General features: G+C 38.2%; 1 protein-coding gene and 3 long non-coding RNA genes across 4 annotated transcripts; 1 reads left to right on the top strand and 3 right to left on the bottom strand.

Moving 5' to 3' along the window:
* Positions 1–2,742: 2,742 nt before the first annotated feature.
* On the bottom strand, positions 2,743–4,634 carry LOC118266272 (uncharacterized). The gene is made up of 2 exons (XR_004782832.2): positions 3,383–4,634; positions 2,743–3,275 (listed from the first exon to the last, which is right to left on the bottom strand). It is a non-coding gene; the product is annotated as an uncharacterized LOC118266272 (long non-coding RNA).
* A 1,537-nt stretch (positions 4,635–6,171) lies between these two features.
* On the bottom strand, positions 6,172–11,908 carry LOC126912445 (uncharacterized). Its single transcript, XR_007707165.1, has 3 exons — positions 11,586–11,908; positions 7,617–7,786; positions 6,172–7,372 (listed from the first exon to the last, which is right to left on the bottom strand). It is a non-coding gene; the product is annotated as an uncharacterized LOC126912445 (long non-coding RNA).
* A 378-nt stretch (positions 11,909–12,286) lies between these two features.
* On the top strand, positions 12,287–13,671 carry LOC118266267 (uncharacterized). Its single transcript, XR_004782831.2, has 2 exons — positions 12,287–12,450; positions 13,087–13,671. It is a non-coding gene; the product is annotated as an uncharacterized LOC118266267 (long non-coding RNA).
* A 1,664-nt stretch (positions 13,672–15,335) lies between these two features.
* LOC118267670 (rhythmically expressed gene 2 protein) lies at positions 15,336–16,362 on the bottom strand. The gene has a single exon (XM_035581784.2). It carries the CDS (start codon positions 16,196–16,198, stop codon positions 15,467–15,469), a length of 732 nt encoding a protein of 243 aa, XP_035437677.2. The 5' UTR covers positions 16,199–16,362; the 3' UTR covers positions 15,336–15,466.
* Between the last annotated feature and the right edge of the window lie 149 nt (positions 16,363–16,511).

Raw genomic sequence — 16,511 nt, 5'->3', positions numbered from 1 at the left:
AACCCGCTACACGTTGCGCGGCAGCCAGTTGCCCAGCCTCCGCGCCAACCGTGCAGTCAATGTTATGTGCTTGTTAATAAATAAAAAGCGCAAGCGAAATTTATAAACATGGTATTTAACATCATATTAATATCTATTTATTACAGAGACTAATACACACAGTTTTAGTTAATTTTTTCCTTTCATGGAAATGTCACACACAGAACTACGTATAAAAAAATGAATTATTTGTGTCGTTTTTGACTACAATTTCTATTTTTTAAAATACCTATCATGAGATATAAGGTAAGCTAACCAAATAAGGCCTACCTTATTTTTATGACCGCCTAGCTCGTAGGTTTAAAATTACAATGGGCTGATAATTTCAAAATCTTATAGTTATTTATTTATTAAACTTTGTAATAATGGAATCAAAATGGCTTTAGAAACAAAAATTACAATTTTGTAAACACAAATAACTAAAGTGTCACTTTGGCCTTATTGGGAACCCTATGTCTTAATAAGGCCTCAATAAAAACTAATAAGTATTCAACTTCTTAATTATAACAAAACTTTGTCAATGCTTATAATAAATGTAATGAGATCATATTAATTAATTTTGGTCATTATACATCAGGCTAAACGAGTTTCTCATCATGTAATACCCAAGTAACATCTCTGAAGTCATCGGTACCCCAGCATCAGTCAAACGAATGAGAATAACTTCTTGTTCTGTAGCCAATTTAGCGACCGACCTAGCTTTCGTGTAGTGGAAACCACTCTTTAGATGATGCGTACTTCTTTGGAAATTATATCTGGCTGCAGCAGCCTACCGGGTAAAACAGGGTGCATACAATTTGAAGGGTGAATAGATACTATGAAGAATTTCCCGATATCCATTTTAACAGCGTTTTCCATCTTTTGCAAAATCCATTGGCTTTCTTTTTGACAGAAGCTGGTGATCCGTTTTCTATGAAATTACTGAAAAACAACTATGCCGTAATAAGGCCTACACGTTTTTTTTGTAGGCTTTATTAGGGCATGGCACATAGGTAAACAAAACAACGATTATATGAAATACACCGATATTATAGCTATTTCACTAATGTGAGGAGATGGCTAAATGTATAATTGTCATACAGACAAAACACGGCACGTCGTATACTGATAAATATAAAAATACTAACAGTTTACGCTACTCGAATTTTATAAAAACTAAAGTGCGTTCCACGTCGTGGTTGTTTTCGTCTCTAGGTTCCAACATAATTGCGGCACGGGTTGCTTGCTGTGCTCAAATTAGTTAAGTAATGTGCATGCACACTTCTACAAACTTTGGCGACCATTTGACATCGGGAAGAGGGAAATTTTCAAAATAGGCTTTATTGGGGCATAGGCCTTATTTGGTTAGGTTACTATACTAAATTAACTAAAAATTCGAGGTCGCGTCGCCGCGTCTGCACACGCTACTCATGATGAAGAGTCACTCTGTGAATCGATTTACGTGAGTAAAGTGTGATTTTTAGTTAATTTACAATTAGAATAATTTGATGTTGTGGATTACCAATTCACCAGTATCAAAACCCTTTGAACAACCTAACAATGTGATGAAGATCACATTGTTAGAATCCTAATTCTAATTCTAAAAAGACAATACGTCGCGTTGGGGGACCGCATGAATACGGACTGAACACCGCCGCCCGCGCCGTTATATTTCTATTTTCTTTAATGTTAAACATCAATTTACTTTAATGTTAACATCAAGCATATGATACTTATGATAAAATCGTAAATAAGTAAGAAATAATTAGGAGCGGTCCCCCAACGCGACGTATATTTTTTTTGAATTATTAGTACATTCTTAGGTAGACCTTAAGATTAATTTTCTTTTATTATTTTTTACTTTTTAAAGGGAAATTAAGTTTTTGTGTCGGGGTATTTAAATTTTTTTATTTATATTTATAGAGATGTATAGGATAATATATTATTTGTAGGACAGGGCATCCTATACCTATTTAAAAGGGTAGGACCACCATATGTTAAATTCTTTTGGGTACCTACCTAAAAGGTACCTAAAAGAAAAAGTTCTCATTATTGAATTATTTTTTTCTTCTTCGAATAAGAAGTGTCATGCTATGCACCTAGCTTCACTGACGGACAAATTAACAGACTACCTATTATTTATTTCTTTATTTTTCCAAAATACCAACTAGGAAAAGCCACTGGGTGATTTTATGCCCCTTAATAAAAGAAACTTAAATGTGGTCTCTTGCTATGGATATTATAAGAAAGCACAAAGCTAATCTTTTATGTTTATAAACGCACCCGCGACACAAGAGCAATGCAGCAAGATAATATCAATTGACGAACAAGTTCCATTGCTTGCCAAACCATCTAAAAGTGTGGGACTGAGGTCCCACACTTTTAGATGCGACCTATGTGGTAATTATTACGCGTGTTACCGCAAACCGTAACGAAGTGATTCGGTGACTTAACTTAGTAGGCAGTAAAAATAAATAGTTCTGAATAAACCATGTAGCCTGTGCCCTACAGTGGGACGATCATGGCTGAAATCTAAATCTAAACAATATAGGTGCCTCATAGTTCGAGTTTGCAAACATTTTCTGAATTTAGAAATTCTCATTGAAGACGTCATGTCATCTACATATTACATGGAATCATCAAAACTTGACAGGCAAATAGGTACCTGTACCTGTTCCTCAAAATAAAACTCATAATTTTATGTTAGGGAAAATAAAAGCGAGATTTGTTTCTAATGTTTACTAACATTTAATTAGACAATTTTTATGCAACTTGGTTTGAATTTAATATAAGTACTAGTAATTTCAGGCAGAAAAGTATAGTAGTCCTTCCGTTACACAAAAATAATGACGCGCGATGGCTTGTTAGAGCTAGCTAGTTAACGTATTTCATGTAGAGCTTTGGTGTTTCTATACCGATTTATAAGACTCGTTTTTTGTTAAATAGATAGATAATAATATTAACTTTTTTTTTAATCAGACATGAGTGAGAGTACCTACTGAAAATTATTCTATAAAATATTGTGAGTCAACCACAAAACATAATAATTTTAAGGAGAAATTTTCCGTCATAAGTACCTAGCTACTTGATTTTTGTGTACCGTTGCGTTAACATTATGATAAGTTTGACCTAAGCGGCCGTGGTAGTATTCTGTGCCGTGGGTGCGGCTGCGTTGGGTGAGATGGTTGGATGTCGCTCCCCCAGGGTGTCACCAGGACAGTCGGCAGGGCGGGTAGACAGCTGGTGGCTTCCTGAAACTGAAAAAGAAATAATCACGATATGTTGTGTTACGATATCATTTTTATCTACCTCCTATTCAACGACATTTTGCTGTCTATTTGTACAAGATATGTGTATTACCGACCTGTTTTTTTTTTTTCTCCGGCGCTGGAAGATGACGGAGACAGCCGCCGCCGCACCGCTGCTACTGTTGCTGCCACGCCTGCCACTACCGCTACAGGCTGCAGCTGCTGCGGCCATTGAAGCCGCTGCTGCCGTTGCCGCCGTCCCATTCTCGTTAATATGAAATTTATAAACACATAGATAAGTAAAATGCTGTACTAACTAATACCCAAATGAGATTTCTAATAAAATCCAAAGTCTAAGGTAGGTAAAATAATAGTTAGAAAACAGTCATTGTAAATGTACAACTGTAATGTAGGTACCAGAGGTATGTGCAACAAATAATTAAACATTTTATACAAGTAAATGAGTGACAGTAAGTCATATTATATTATATTACTAGCTTCTGCCCGCGACTCCGTCCGCGCGGATGTCGGTCTTCGCGTGGAAGTTTTATTTCTCCATTTTGAGTAACTGTGAAAATGACATCTTATAAATATCTATTGGACCCAAATACGGCAAGGCCCATAATAATTAAGGAGATCCCTCTATTGAGCTACTGCTGTTGAGCAGAATAAAACTGAAAAATAAAGATTTTTTTCTACGTATTTTTCCAGGATAAAAAGTAACCTATTTTATGTCCAGGATAATAAGTTAATTATACCAAGTTTCATCGAAATCAAACCGTTAGTTTTCACGTGATGCCTGAACATATATGTATAGACAGACAGACAAAAAAATAATAATCACATATTTGGGTTTGGTATCGACCCAGTAACATGTGCTATTTATTTTTTCTATATTTTCAATGAACAGAATTGACCCTTCTACAGATTTATTATAGCCCGCGACTTCGTTCGTGTGGAATAGTGACTTCCGGCAAATTTTTGGTTTTAACCACATAGTTCCCGATTTCGCGGGATCTCTTCAAAAATTAGATGTGGAAAATATTCTAAGGAACTCCTCAAAAATCAACATAATGAGCTCTGCGTTTGAATTTAATAGATGTATACTCACTTAGGGCATTGAAAAAATAGTTTAAAAACGGACTTAAACTAAAGAAATATTATAATCTTTCCGAACTTAAGATGAAAACTAACTTAAAACTAAAGAGTTAAAGAAAGCTACGAATTACGAATTTATAACAATTAAAAAAGAAATTATATTACAACCTATCCTCAATGCTATAATACCAAGCCAAACCAAGCTTAAACTAAATAATTTAAAAGAAACGACTTAAATCTAATTAATTTATAAATTATAGACTTACAATTTTATTAAACAAACTAACTACAGTAACTACTAATAATCGATATCAAACTAAACCTACGTTAAATAATTTAACCAGGAAAACCCAACAAATAAACTTTTTAATAGACAAATACAACGAAACCAATTTAGAATATACGAAACAGCAGGACCACTGCAGACAAATAATCATACGACTTATAGTACACAATTTCCACAACAGTACCGAAGCGCTCGGCCGATACCCAACAAATACTAATAATAAAAACGATAGAATACATATAAAAACTATCCTTTCTAAGGTTCTAAACTATATCTGTACCAAATTTCAACCAAATCCGTCAAATAGTTGCGGAGATTAATGGTAGAATAGTGTTCGACGTGATTCTTTAATTTGACATAACTTTTTTATTTATGAACCGATTGACATGAAACAAACACTAAATGTAAATTGAAGCATACCACAATATATTCGTGAAAACCGCATCCAACTCGGATCAGCCGTTTCTGAGATTAGTTCGCATAGACACACAGACAAACAGACAAACAGACAAAAAAAAAGTTAATTACATTTTTGGGTTCGACATCGACATAACAATAACCCCTGCTATTTTTTTTATTTTTATTTTCAATGTACAGACAGCACTTTTCTACAATTTTATTATACGTATATAGATTTTCCACGACAGTACCGAATCGCTCGGCCCATACCCAACCAAATGAGTGTAACGAAACCATAGCGCGATCTATTTCGATCCCAACGCCAAAGACAACTCGGATTATTTATCTATACTCCGTTCGGGCATTTTCTTTGTACTAAAAGTTTAATTATATTGATATTATTTTTTTCATACCTTTTTACTATTTATTTAGTTTTTTTCGATGAATTAAAACAATAACATGAACCGAAGTCGTGTAACGATCGACATAGAATTATCTATACTCCGTTAGAGCATTTTCTTTGTACTAAATGTTTTATTATATTGATATTATTTTTTTCATACCTTTTTACTATTTATTTACTTTTTTTCGATAAATTAAAACAATAACATGAACCGAAGTCGTGTAACGATCGACATAGAATTATTTATAAATAATTTATTTCTTATTTTTATTTTTTGATTTTTGAAATAAAAATATATCTATGTCCTTTCTAAGGTTCTAAACTATATCTGTACCAAATTTCAACCAAATCCGTCAAATAGTTGCGGAGATTAATGGTATAAGCATAGAATGTTCGACGTGATTCTTTAATTTGACATAACTTTTTTATTTATGAACCGATTGACATGAAACAAACACTAAATGTAAATTTAAGCATCCCACAATATATTCGTGAAAACCGCATCCAACTCGGATCAGCCGTTTCTGAGATTAGCGCGCACAGACGAACAGACAAACAGACAAACAGACAAACAGACAAACAGACAAACAGACAAAAAAAAAGTTAATTACATTTTTGGGTTCGACATCGACATAACAATAACCCCTGCTATTTTTTTTATTTTTATTTTCAATGTACAGACAGCACTTTTCTACGATTTTATTATATGTATAGATATAGCTCCGTCGCTCGCCGTCGCTGCTTCCGCGCCGTGCGTCGCATCGTCACTTCGTCGTGCAGTCAAAAGCTAAGAAACTTATTAACGGCAATGCAGTTAGTCTGTTGTCGAGAGCACGCACAGACTCCTACATGTCCGCCTATAAGTAACTTGCCGCTTGTAGGTGTTGCTGTGGACGCTTCGCTGGCTTCATCGGCAACAGGTGGGCTCGTCGGGAAGATGAGAAGTTAGTCAATTGGGGACTTGTATTGATACTAAAAGGATGATAAAACTTTTAGTGTCAACAGCAAGTCCAAAATGGACCAGCAAGTAGCCACGCGCCAGTCCGACCTATTTAGAATGGTGTAAAGTGTAAGTGTGGTTGTGGTGGTGGTGAGTACCGACCTGCTTCATCAGCGAGCTGGTAGCCGCGGGGTGTGCAGTGTTCGTGGTTCAGGGAGGCTGCGTCACGCGCTCTCGTCAACATGGAAATTACAAACACTCATGTACCAGCAGCTTAAGTTGTACGTATAGTGGAATATTTCGTACCTTCCTCATACATTGGCCAATTTGTCATCATTTAAAATTAAGATGAATTAGACCTGTTTAATCATGTGAGTTAATACGAGGCACTTACTAGACGGAAGATGCGAAGTATTCCTTTTCCCAAACAGGTTGTGTAAGTACTTTGTGCCTGACTTCGACTGGGTCCCACTTACCTGCGCTCCTCAGGCGCCGTTCGAAGCTCGACGTCCTCGTCCCGATGACCCGCCTCACCAACACAATATTTGCAAACAATCTCAAAATTTAAGAAATATATTACTTGAACAAATAACGACAAAGTCGGCAGAGGCCGGCGATGCAGTGGGCGTCGCGGCGCGGGGCTGGGGGGAAAGGGTCGCAGCTTCGGCCGGGCTCGCGCATGCGTACTTCGCAAAGGCTTCCAACAATCAGGGCGTGACGGTACCTTGGGTTAAAGGCTGCACGCCAGTGCATCCGCCAAGTCCAGCCACAAAAACATGTTATTTAATTTTCTTCAAATTTCTCGTGCTTGCATTTGGTTTTTCCCGTTACTAGTGAGATACGATATTTTATACAACGTCACGCCTTGTAACTCCGAAGGGGTAGGCAGAGGTGCACATTACGGCACGTAATGCCACTGTATAATACATTGTGTCCCATGTACTAGGAGGTGAGAGGTCCCATGTAGGTAATAGGGGATACTGTAAATTTAACAATTATAAATAACGTATTGCTCGTTCGCCACCTATTCCATAAAAAACATACAATAAAAGAAAATATATTCCTGTTAAAAATCATAGTTAAAATTAATGAGATAGAAATCCACCCACGCTAAATATTTGTGACGTCAATGTTTTTTCATTTGTTTTGTCAACGAACTCCTCGTAAACAATCCCACACAGACTACACAACACAACACGTACCTTGACTTACCTACTTACTTACTTGACTTCAGACTGTTCCCTAGATGGAGTGGGTCCACAGCAAGGGTCGCAATACCGAATCATTTCAGCAAACCCGGAATTTCATCAATAAATCTCATGGCTGGCTACGTCCTATGGGGCTCCAGGCCTCCGCCGATGGTCATGCACATCGGTAGACAGATATGGAAGTCCCTGCGACAAAATTGCAAAATTAACTTAAAAAAACCTTTAAAACCACTTGTACGTGCTGCACTATCGACCGCGGCTTCTACCACCAGAAATCAAAATGTCGTAATAAAGATTTAAAATAAATTCAGCATAATAAAATATGTCGTTCAAGTTCATTATAACGTTCAAGGACCGAATTTGTATCAAATAAAGGATAAATTAATCAAGTATACGATTAATATGCAAGTGATTCCTCCTCATAGAGTTTTAAAATAAACGATTACGATATTCAACGGCTTCAAAGGAAATTTATATTAAAAAAAAAATGTATTCTAAAAATGATATAAACCATGCACTGGCTGCACTTGGCGGTGCACTCCCCCGCTCCACGCAGTTTCTGCAAAACTTACACAATTGCGACATTTACAGCTTCACGTTCGAAATTAGGATAATTGTGTAAATCCCTGTACATTTGTACGATATTCTACTTTCGTAAAAGGAAGATTATATTAAATTATAGTTTGTATTTACTAAGAACTATAAGTGTTGCTGAAGAGCTGAGTATTGATTTTTACCGGTCTGTACCTAGACAATAGTTAGGTATATTGTAGCATTGGACGCAGGGGTTGGAAACATTGTGCTTGTTAATTAATTTACAACAAATCACTATTCACATTTTCAGTATTTTCGTTGCAATGCATTTTTACACTGTACGGTTAGCGTAGGGGCTGGAAATGAACTGAAACGGCAGCTGCCCAACGTGTCGCGGGCTCGATTCCCGCACGGAATAATTCTTTGTTATTCCGGGTCTGGGTGTGGTGTGGTGTCAGCCCATTTTCAATAAGACAAATTCCATTGTTTAAAGGCATTCCATGATTTTGGTACCAACACACGTAAAACACTAATGCTTGATCAATAAATAAGTCACTTACATAGAATTAATGTCAACATAGATACGAAAGTACATTGTACTACTGTCTCAACCCTTACTCCCAAACTTAGCTAATTAGTGAATTGGTCTGACCCCAAAAGTCGTCGGTTTCGTCTCTCAGCAACACTACGTCGAATCGAATCTCGGACTCGGGAGGGTGTCTTCGTGTGAGTCATCGACTGACGCATCCGTTTATAGTACACTTAGGTAGTTGTAATACTTTATTATCTACAAAGTTGCCCCTTGCTTCCATCTCTACGTACCTGTGACATGTTTCTCAATGTAACGTCGTAAATACGTTTGACAAAACTTTATACCGTCATTTAAACTTTTAACAAAAATGATAGCTTTCCATAGTGTATCCAAAATAATAATAAAACTTAAAAGAATTTATAATATCAACAGCTTATAAGTACCCACTGCTAAGCAAAGGACTCTTCTAACGCGGAAAAAGCACTTATGCAAATTAATCACCACGCTTCCTCAAGGAGATTTAGGTAATGGCGATGTTAAACTTGTAATATGAAATTATTAGTCCAGACAGGTTTACTCTCGGTGTTTTTATGCTCCGTATGTAGGTTTAGCATAATACTGTATCTTCTATTATAATCATAATTTTAGTAAACTTTGTAGTGACTACAAAGCAAGACAGTAACAAGGGTCCGTATAAAGAAACTCTGTGACATTTTGTATTATTAGCGTTCTGACAAAAGATATGTAAATTAATCACGATTGTGAAGTCCATATTACCAATGAGCACTCTGCGGAATAGGTACGCTACGAAGTATTTCGCTGAAAACCTAAATAGATTTTTTTTTATGGAATAGGAGGCAAACGAGCAAACGAGTCACCTGATGGTTAGCGATCAGCGCCGCCCAATGATACCCGCTACACCAGAGGAGTTGGAGGATTCTGCAAAAAAGTATGGAACTACAGCATACAGGGTATGTACCTAAACCAGAAGTATGGGCTTCCTTGCTTAGTAGTCGCAGTCAACAATACTATTCCAATTATCTTGATAAGGGTGATGGGGATGATAAGAGAAGATCATGTAACGCTTGCCATCTGAACATTGGTTTATTCAAGGCGGTTTGGCGATTACAGGATAAGTCAGAACAAGTCAGTCAGTGACATAGTAATGTATATGTTACAGCCAAAGTAATAAATCTTGATATTATATATACTGTCTAGCAATTATGTATAACGTCTACTCAATTTAGATAAAGTGATAAATGACACAAAATTAATCACATTAACTAGCAATTTTATATACTATCTTCGAAGACTTGGATAATGTAATAAAACGAGCAGCATGCAAACAAACATGCACCATGCAGGAGGCAGGGTTTCTGTGATGGCTCCGGCGCTGCGGGGCTTCGGCGGCCCCACGCGTGCTAATCGTCGCAGACGGCTTTCGCTCACCACCGCAGCTTCGGCTTGTTGGCCGGCTTCGCCGGCCAGCCTCAGCCGCGGTGGCTCGCTAGCAGCCGCCTGCTCCTCAGCCCGCGGGCCGCCTCGCTCCTACGCGCCTACGCGATTTTAAATTACACTCTAGGGGTAGGACAAACTAGACTACGTGGAGTCGGTTTTGTAGCAATTCGGTTTTGCCACTAAGTTTTGTTGCATAGCATATTAAATTTTTAACCAACATTATTATTTAATTGTTAAAGAAACTATAGCAAATTAGTTTGATCGGAATTATGTATAGGGCACTACAAGTTCTCTACCACCATTTCCTACATAAGTTATTAGGCCTACTAACGTTATGCGAATCAAATTTATGCCAAAACAAATTAGTCTTTGATCTTAAAGATTAATTTTTATTCTTACAAGTTATTCTTACAAGTAAAGTCTTGTGACATTTTGAGTTACACATGTATTATTACTTTGACTAACTTGGACTCCCTATTATGTATAATATCCAGATAAAGTGATTAATTTATTACATTGTCTAGTGAATTTGGCATTTTTGTACGATTATTCATAATAACCAGTCATTATGAATAACTGCTATTTAATCACTCTGACTGTAACATATATAAAGATTACGTTTTTAACAAGTCAGATAAAGGAATGTAACTAGGACATGTGACATTGTACCAGTAATGGACTTGAGCGTGGCTGCCAAGTGAAGGAGGCACTCGGTTTCCCCTAACTTGTTGCTTGTGAGACTCAGTGCGTATTGTACCCACTACCCAGTCACATGAAGTATACGATCACACATGCTATACCTATTCATGTACGGGGGAGTTGCGAGAGTGCCCCTTATCTTACAAGTTTGTGCAGGAGGCGGAGGTCGGCATATTGTGTTGGTGGCACCACTTCGCATAATTAGTTCGAAACTCACTTGTCTAGGAGACTAATGTGACTAGTGACTAGTACAATGGTAACTTCTCTTTCTCTGTACCTATGGAAACTGGAATTTGATTTAACCGTGTCATATTAGAAGTCTCTTTATTGTCATGCACATTATTGTCCCTATATATTATTTATTGTAAGTGTAAAGTAACAGTATCAAAGTTTCTATTGTTATGTACTAGATTGTATTTTAAGCACACTGTGCACATTTTTACATTTATTTATTACAAAAAACATGCATAATTTTACAGCTAAAGCCAATACATTATACAGTTAAAGATGAAATAAAATAGAATAATAATTTTAATTACTTAAAACTAATTCATCAGCCATCCGTCTTCTCACAAAATCTTAAACATTCGCGACACCTTCCATCTCGCTGCGAACAAATCACACTCTGGTGCTGACGTCAGGAGAGCATTGATCATCGTCAATGCATAAACGAGTGGAAAATTTGCATCACATGAATTTAAAGTAATTCTAAGATAATAATAGTGATAGTAATAGTGTGTTGTATAAGTATTGGTACGATACCTGGCGGCGCGGGCGGCAGATCACACAAAATACGCACATAAGTTTTTAGATATTAATGCGTTATGTAATTCACATACGTGTGACCTTATGCAGGCACGTCGTCAATCAGCTACGAGCAGACACTTCTCTGCGGTCATTTAGCTCCCCTCTGAACAAATCGCCCCATTACGTCATTACGTTCAATAAATGCAATGCAACTCTAGGGTACCTGGCCAGCGGCGACGATGCGCCTCAACATTCATTCCTCTAGATATTCATGTGTATTTTTTATTGTGTCATAACTATTTGATAAATTAAATAAAATTTGCCTGGGTAGGACAGAATGGTTAGATAGAAAATAATGTAAACTTTTACTTACCTATTAGCAATTAAGTAAGTACACTTTATGATTAGGGAAGTATTGTTTTGTACACTTAAAAAAATGTAGGTAAGTAAGTAAGCAATAAACTATTTCTGTAAATATGAAGTAAGGTATAGTTTGAACTCATTCTCTTTGTGATTTAAAAAATAAATACCTAAGTAGGCAAGCAGTTATCTGCGCGATCTGCCTAGTCTGTTTGTGTGAGCTAATAGTAATAAGAATACCTATTAAAATGGTTGTAAGGTTCAAAATCAACCAATAATAATAGTATAAAATATATACTGAACTTTGACCTATATTGTTAAGTAAGCCGCGCCGAAGGTTGACGATCCCCAGTTAGCGCCTGTGCGTTGGAGCTCGAGTATTCTAGATCGGTCCATTTGGTCCTGGACGCTGCTGGAGAGCTGTGCTGCGCCGCGTCCGCTCCTACCTTACCAGAGAACAAGTCTCCAAGTCAGTGGTTCACCATGACGGCCGCTACGCCCGCCAAGCCGCCTCCACCAGGTCAGTATTAGGTGCATCGGATTATAATAATCTTGGATAACGCCCCTCTGTAGACAATGCCACCTAAAATCGATCGAGGGTCTCCTGTGCATCACGGCTGAATTGGTTGTGCATCATCAGCTAATGTGTCCAGTTGTATAAGTAGATATCTATGTATTAAGTCATGATGTGTGTAATTGATATTTCCGTAATCGATTAATTACTTGGCGGTTATTTTTGCCGCTGTAGGTGGTGTCGATATTGATCGCGTGGTCTCGCTGGCGCCGCCGTGTAGGTGTTCTTTCTTACAAACAGTTGTTGGCTCCTTGGCGACTTGTATTGTGATCGCGAAATCTTTTGTTTTGTTGCCATGCTCTTGCTGGCGTGTAATTAGGTCACCTACTTGTGAATACGTATAAACTTCCTCCATACTTTTCTATAGAAAACTTTGAGGGATTTTTGGAAGGCTTCAGTTTCTTACTTCTATTTTTAAAAATAGGGGTCGAGGGTGGGTTTTCCAACTGGGTGTGGCAACCCCACTTGGTGTCGCTGTACTTTTTAATTACTAACGCAAAAAAGTTACAACTACCCAACCCTACCTAACCAGGATTGGCTGATGCTGCTTTATACTAACTTTGCCTTTGTTCTTGTTTTCAGAAAAGAAAAAGACCAAGCCCAAGCGTCGCAAGCGCAGCCAGAAGAAGAAGCAGAAGGAGAACGGCCAGACAGCCCAATTCAACTACATCATGGAGCGCCCGCCGTTCATGGAAGTTGAAAATTAAGTTTTCAACGACTATGCCGTAGTACGCAGAAATGCGACTACCCTTGTTACGCACTCGTTTTATTTATGTATCTACTTCTACCGGACAGTACGCGGGGAAATGATCTCAAGACTAATTAAGTGGGGAGTTCCGCTGCTGGAAGCGGTAGATTGCAGCGATGCTGTGGACATCAATCAAGAGGAGGGGTGTGAACATCACGTTTTGCTGTGTGAAGATCACGGAGAGATTACATGAGATCAGTTTACATAAGGGTTCGTCACAATCACTGGGGGAGGACATGAGGAGGACTATTATCAGGCGACATCTTGCAGTTGTTTTGTTTGAAGAAGTAGATACTAGCTTGATATCGTTCTAAGTAGATTAGGTAGGTACTGATTCAGGTACCGGTACGCTTTCGAATTGTTAATTTTGTCAGTGTTGTGAATTTTTTGATTATAATATATGCATCGTAGCTGAATAATGTTGTTTCATTTGTTTAAATGCCTAAAGTAATAATTTACCACAATAAAAGCACCATTCATATGGGGAGGACGAAAGGGACTGTCAGGCTCTTACTGACTGAACCCCACCAGGGGGCTTAGTCTGCTATTACAATTGTGTCAGAATGGTCGATCACTGAGCAGTGCGAGAGAGATGGAGCTATACAACCTACATAGCTCCGTCCCTTCTGACATTCTGACACAATTGTAATAGCAGACTAAGGCCCCAGTGTCCCTTCCTACACGTGGGTACGAGGGTGCGAGAAACGAAATTCTTCCGCAGTCCCCGAACTCGTGACGGCGCACACAGAGGAGTGAGGTGTTGATCTCCTCCGTGTCCCAGGAAGTGCGCCTGGACACAACGCACGCCACCGTGTCGGGCCCTTTAAAATGGGGTGACGGGGATTTATCCAAGTCTGCCGTCACCGGACCCATTTAAGAGAGCAGTGGTCGCAAGAGAGCAATTTCTTGTAGACACCCGGAAGGGGGAATTGTATTTGCGGGGAAATTGCACAACTTGATTCTCCCTAGTCCATTCCATCATCGAACCACAAGACAATCGGCGAAGCGCCACCGCTTCACGGTAGATATCCCACCCACTCGCACGAAGCGCTTCGCTTCAAGCTTCCTTGTGCGAACTGCTAGGGAGTGGAATTCTTTGCCGGAGTCTGTGTTTCCTGATGGGTAAGTATAAACTGGAAGTCTTCAAAGCCCGAGTGAATAGGTTGCTTATGAACAGACGTACTTCATCGCAAGCCGCATCATCACTTACCATCAGGCGAGATAGCGAGCAAACGTCGACCCACTAATACCCGGTACACCCGCTTCACGGTCCCTTTCACTCTCCTTTAGCAGCCTCCTTCCTTGGCGACATTTCATCTTTGCAGAAGCCCAGAGTCTACAAAAGTCGACAGTGAGAGGTCGTCACCGATCCAAGTCACACAGTCCACGACGGTGTGCCGCGTCGTATCCTCACAATGGACGTAGTGATGGCGCCGAGCGTCCAGGTTTCTGCCTATGCGACACTGAAACTTCCCAAAACATCCATGCTGCAATAGCACCTGTGTCACACGAAATGACAGGGAACCGTCACCGTGGACACACAGGTACCTAGTATTTACCTACCTATTTAGTAATAAAAAATTTATAAGTTGTAAATAAATTAATAACTAGTTTTTAAAACACTAGATAAACATGCATTTATGGAAAGCTGTCTTTATTTCTTGACTGAAGTGTGAACTATGTCATGTGCTTTTAAATATAATATTTGATTGTAAAATGTTGTATTGATATCAGAGCTACATACAACTGATAATGTTATACTTCAAATTCTATTACATAGTTACTTACTGACATACACAACAATCTGATAAAAACATGTTAAACAGTTGGTAAAACAACACAGTAAAATTTTACCAACCCAGCCTCGGACTAGGGGTGAAACTAAACCTTACATATTTATATTGGAGCCTCTTAAACTACTAGGTACCTAGGTCCTATAATTAGATTTAAACAATGCTGACACATGTGTTATTTTTGCTGAGTAGTGGAAAGTTAATTATATGGAGATATTACAAGACTTGGTGCAAGTCTTGATCGGTCAGGTTGTCTGCTTGTTTGCTTCAGAGAGTAAAACATTTAGGGATCTGTTTAGTAAATAATTTATTTTCACAACAATAAATAAGTTAACTTACTATATTTACTACTATTATTATGCAATTCAGTAATATCTTATAGTGCGATTCCTGTATGTCAAATGTTGTATCCTATCCTGTATCACAGTTTCAAGTTACTCTCCCCTACAGCAGTACTCAATTCTTCCAAGCTCTGGAACACATGCTCCTGCAGTGGCTCTGTTGCTGTGTCCAGGTTAGGGTTGACCAGCACAGCATGCCAGCCAGCAGCCCGAGCCCCTTGATAGTCCTTGACAATGTCGTCTCCGATGTGCAGTGCTTCTGAAGGTTTTACTGGGACATTGCACTTTTCAATAGCACTCTTGAATATCCTTTCATCAGGTTTGCTGTATCCAATCTCGTAAGATGTTATAATAAAATCTAAATATTGTTTCAAGCTAACATTGCTCAGTATATCATTTAGACGAGGGTCAAAATTCGATATGACTCCCACACGTATTCCAAGATTCTTGAAGTGATCCAATAGTTTCACCCCGCCATGGGCGCACTGCCAACATTTTTGCGTTTTAAATTCTTCAATGAGTTTCTTAGCAACGACACCCACATTTGCGTCATTCGGAAGATGGTCTTTCAAAGTCATGCTAACTACTTGAGTCCACCACTCCTCCCATTCTATGCTTGTTCTTCCAAAGTTGGGATGTTTTTCTCGCATTATATTGAAGCTTTTTTTAAACTTATTTTTGACTTCTTCTTGAGAACCTTTAAACCCGTACTCCTGGGCGACTATGGTGTAATACTGCCAGGCAGGCACCTTGAACTGCAGCAGAGTGTTGGTTACATCGAATGTTACTAACTTGATGCCTCGTAAACTCATCGTGTAACTGATCTCAGTATTCTATGGATGACACAATTATTCACTTTATCATTTATCAAGAATTCACAAATTTATTATTTATTGTTTACTTTTGTTTGTTTTTATTTTCTACTTATTTTTCATATTTTGACGTTTTGCTTTTTTACTTTGAAGTTGACAAAAGTTAGAAATGACAATGACAACTGTATGTAGATATTTTGAGTTACTAATTTTCTTTGTTCCAACGAGAAGCTATTAATTATTAGTTACTAATAAAATTGGTACTAATACTATACATTACTACAATGGTTCTGTATTGTGTTCAGATGCAGAA

Source organism: Spodoptera frugiperda, chromosome 25, assembly GCF_023101765.2.
Source record: "Spodoptera frugiperda isolate SF20-4 chromosome 25, AGI-APGP_CSIRO_Sfru_2.0, whole genome shotgun sequence".
Classification (NCBI taxonomy): domain Eukaryota; kingdom Metazoa; phylum Arthropoda; class Insecta; order Lepidoptera; family Noctuidae; genus Spodoptera; species Spodoptera frugiperda.
Note: the sequence above shows the minus strand (reverse complement) of the source record. Positions and strands in the feature narration are given on the sequence as shown.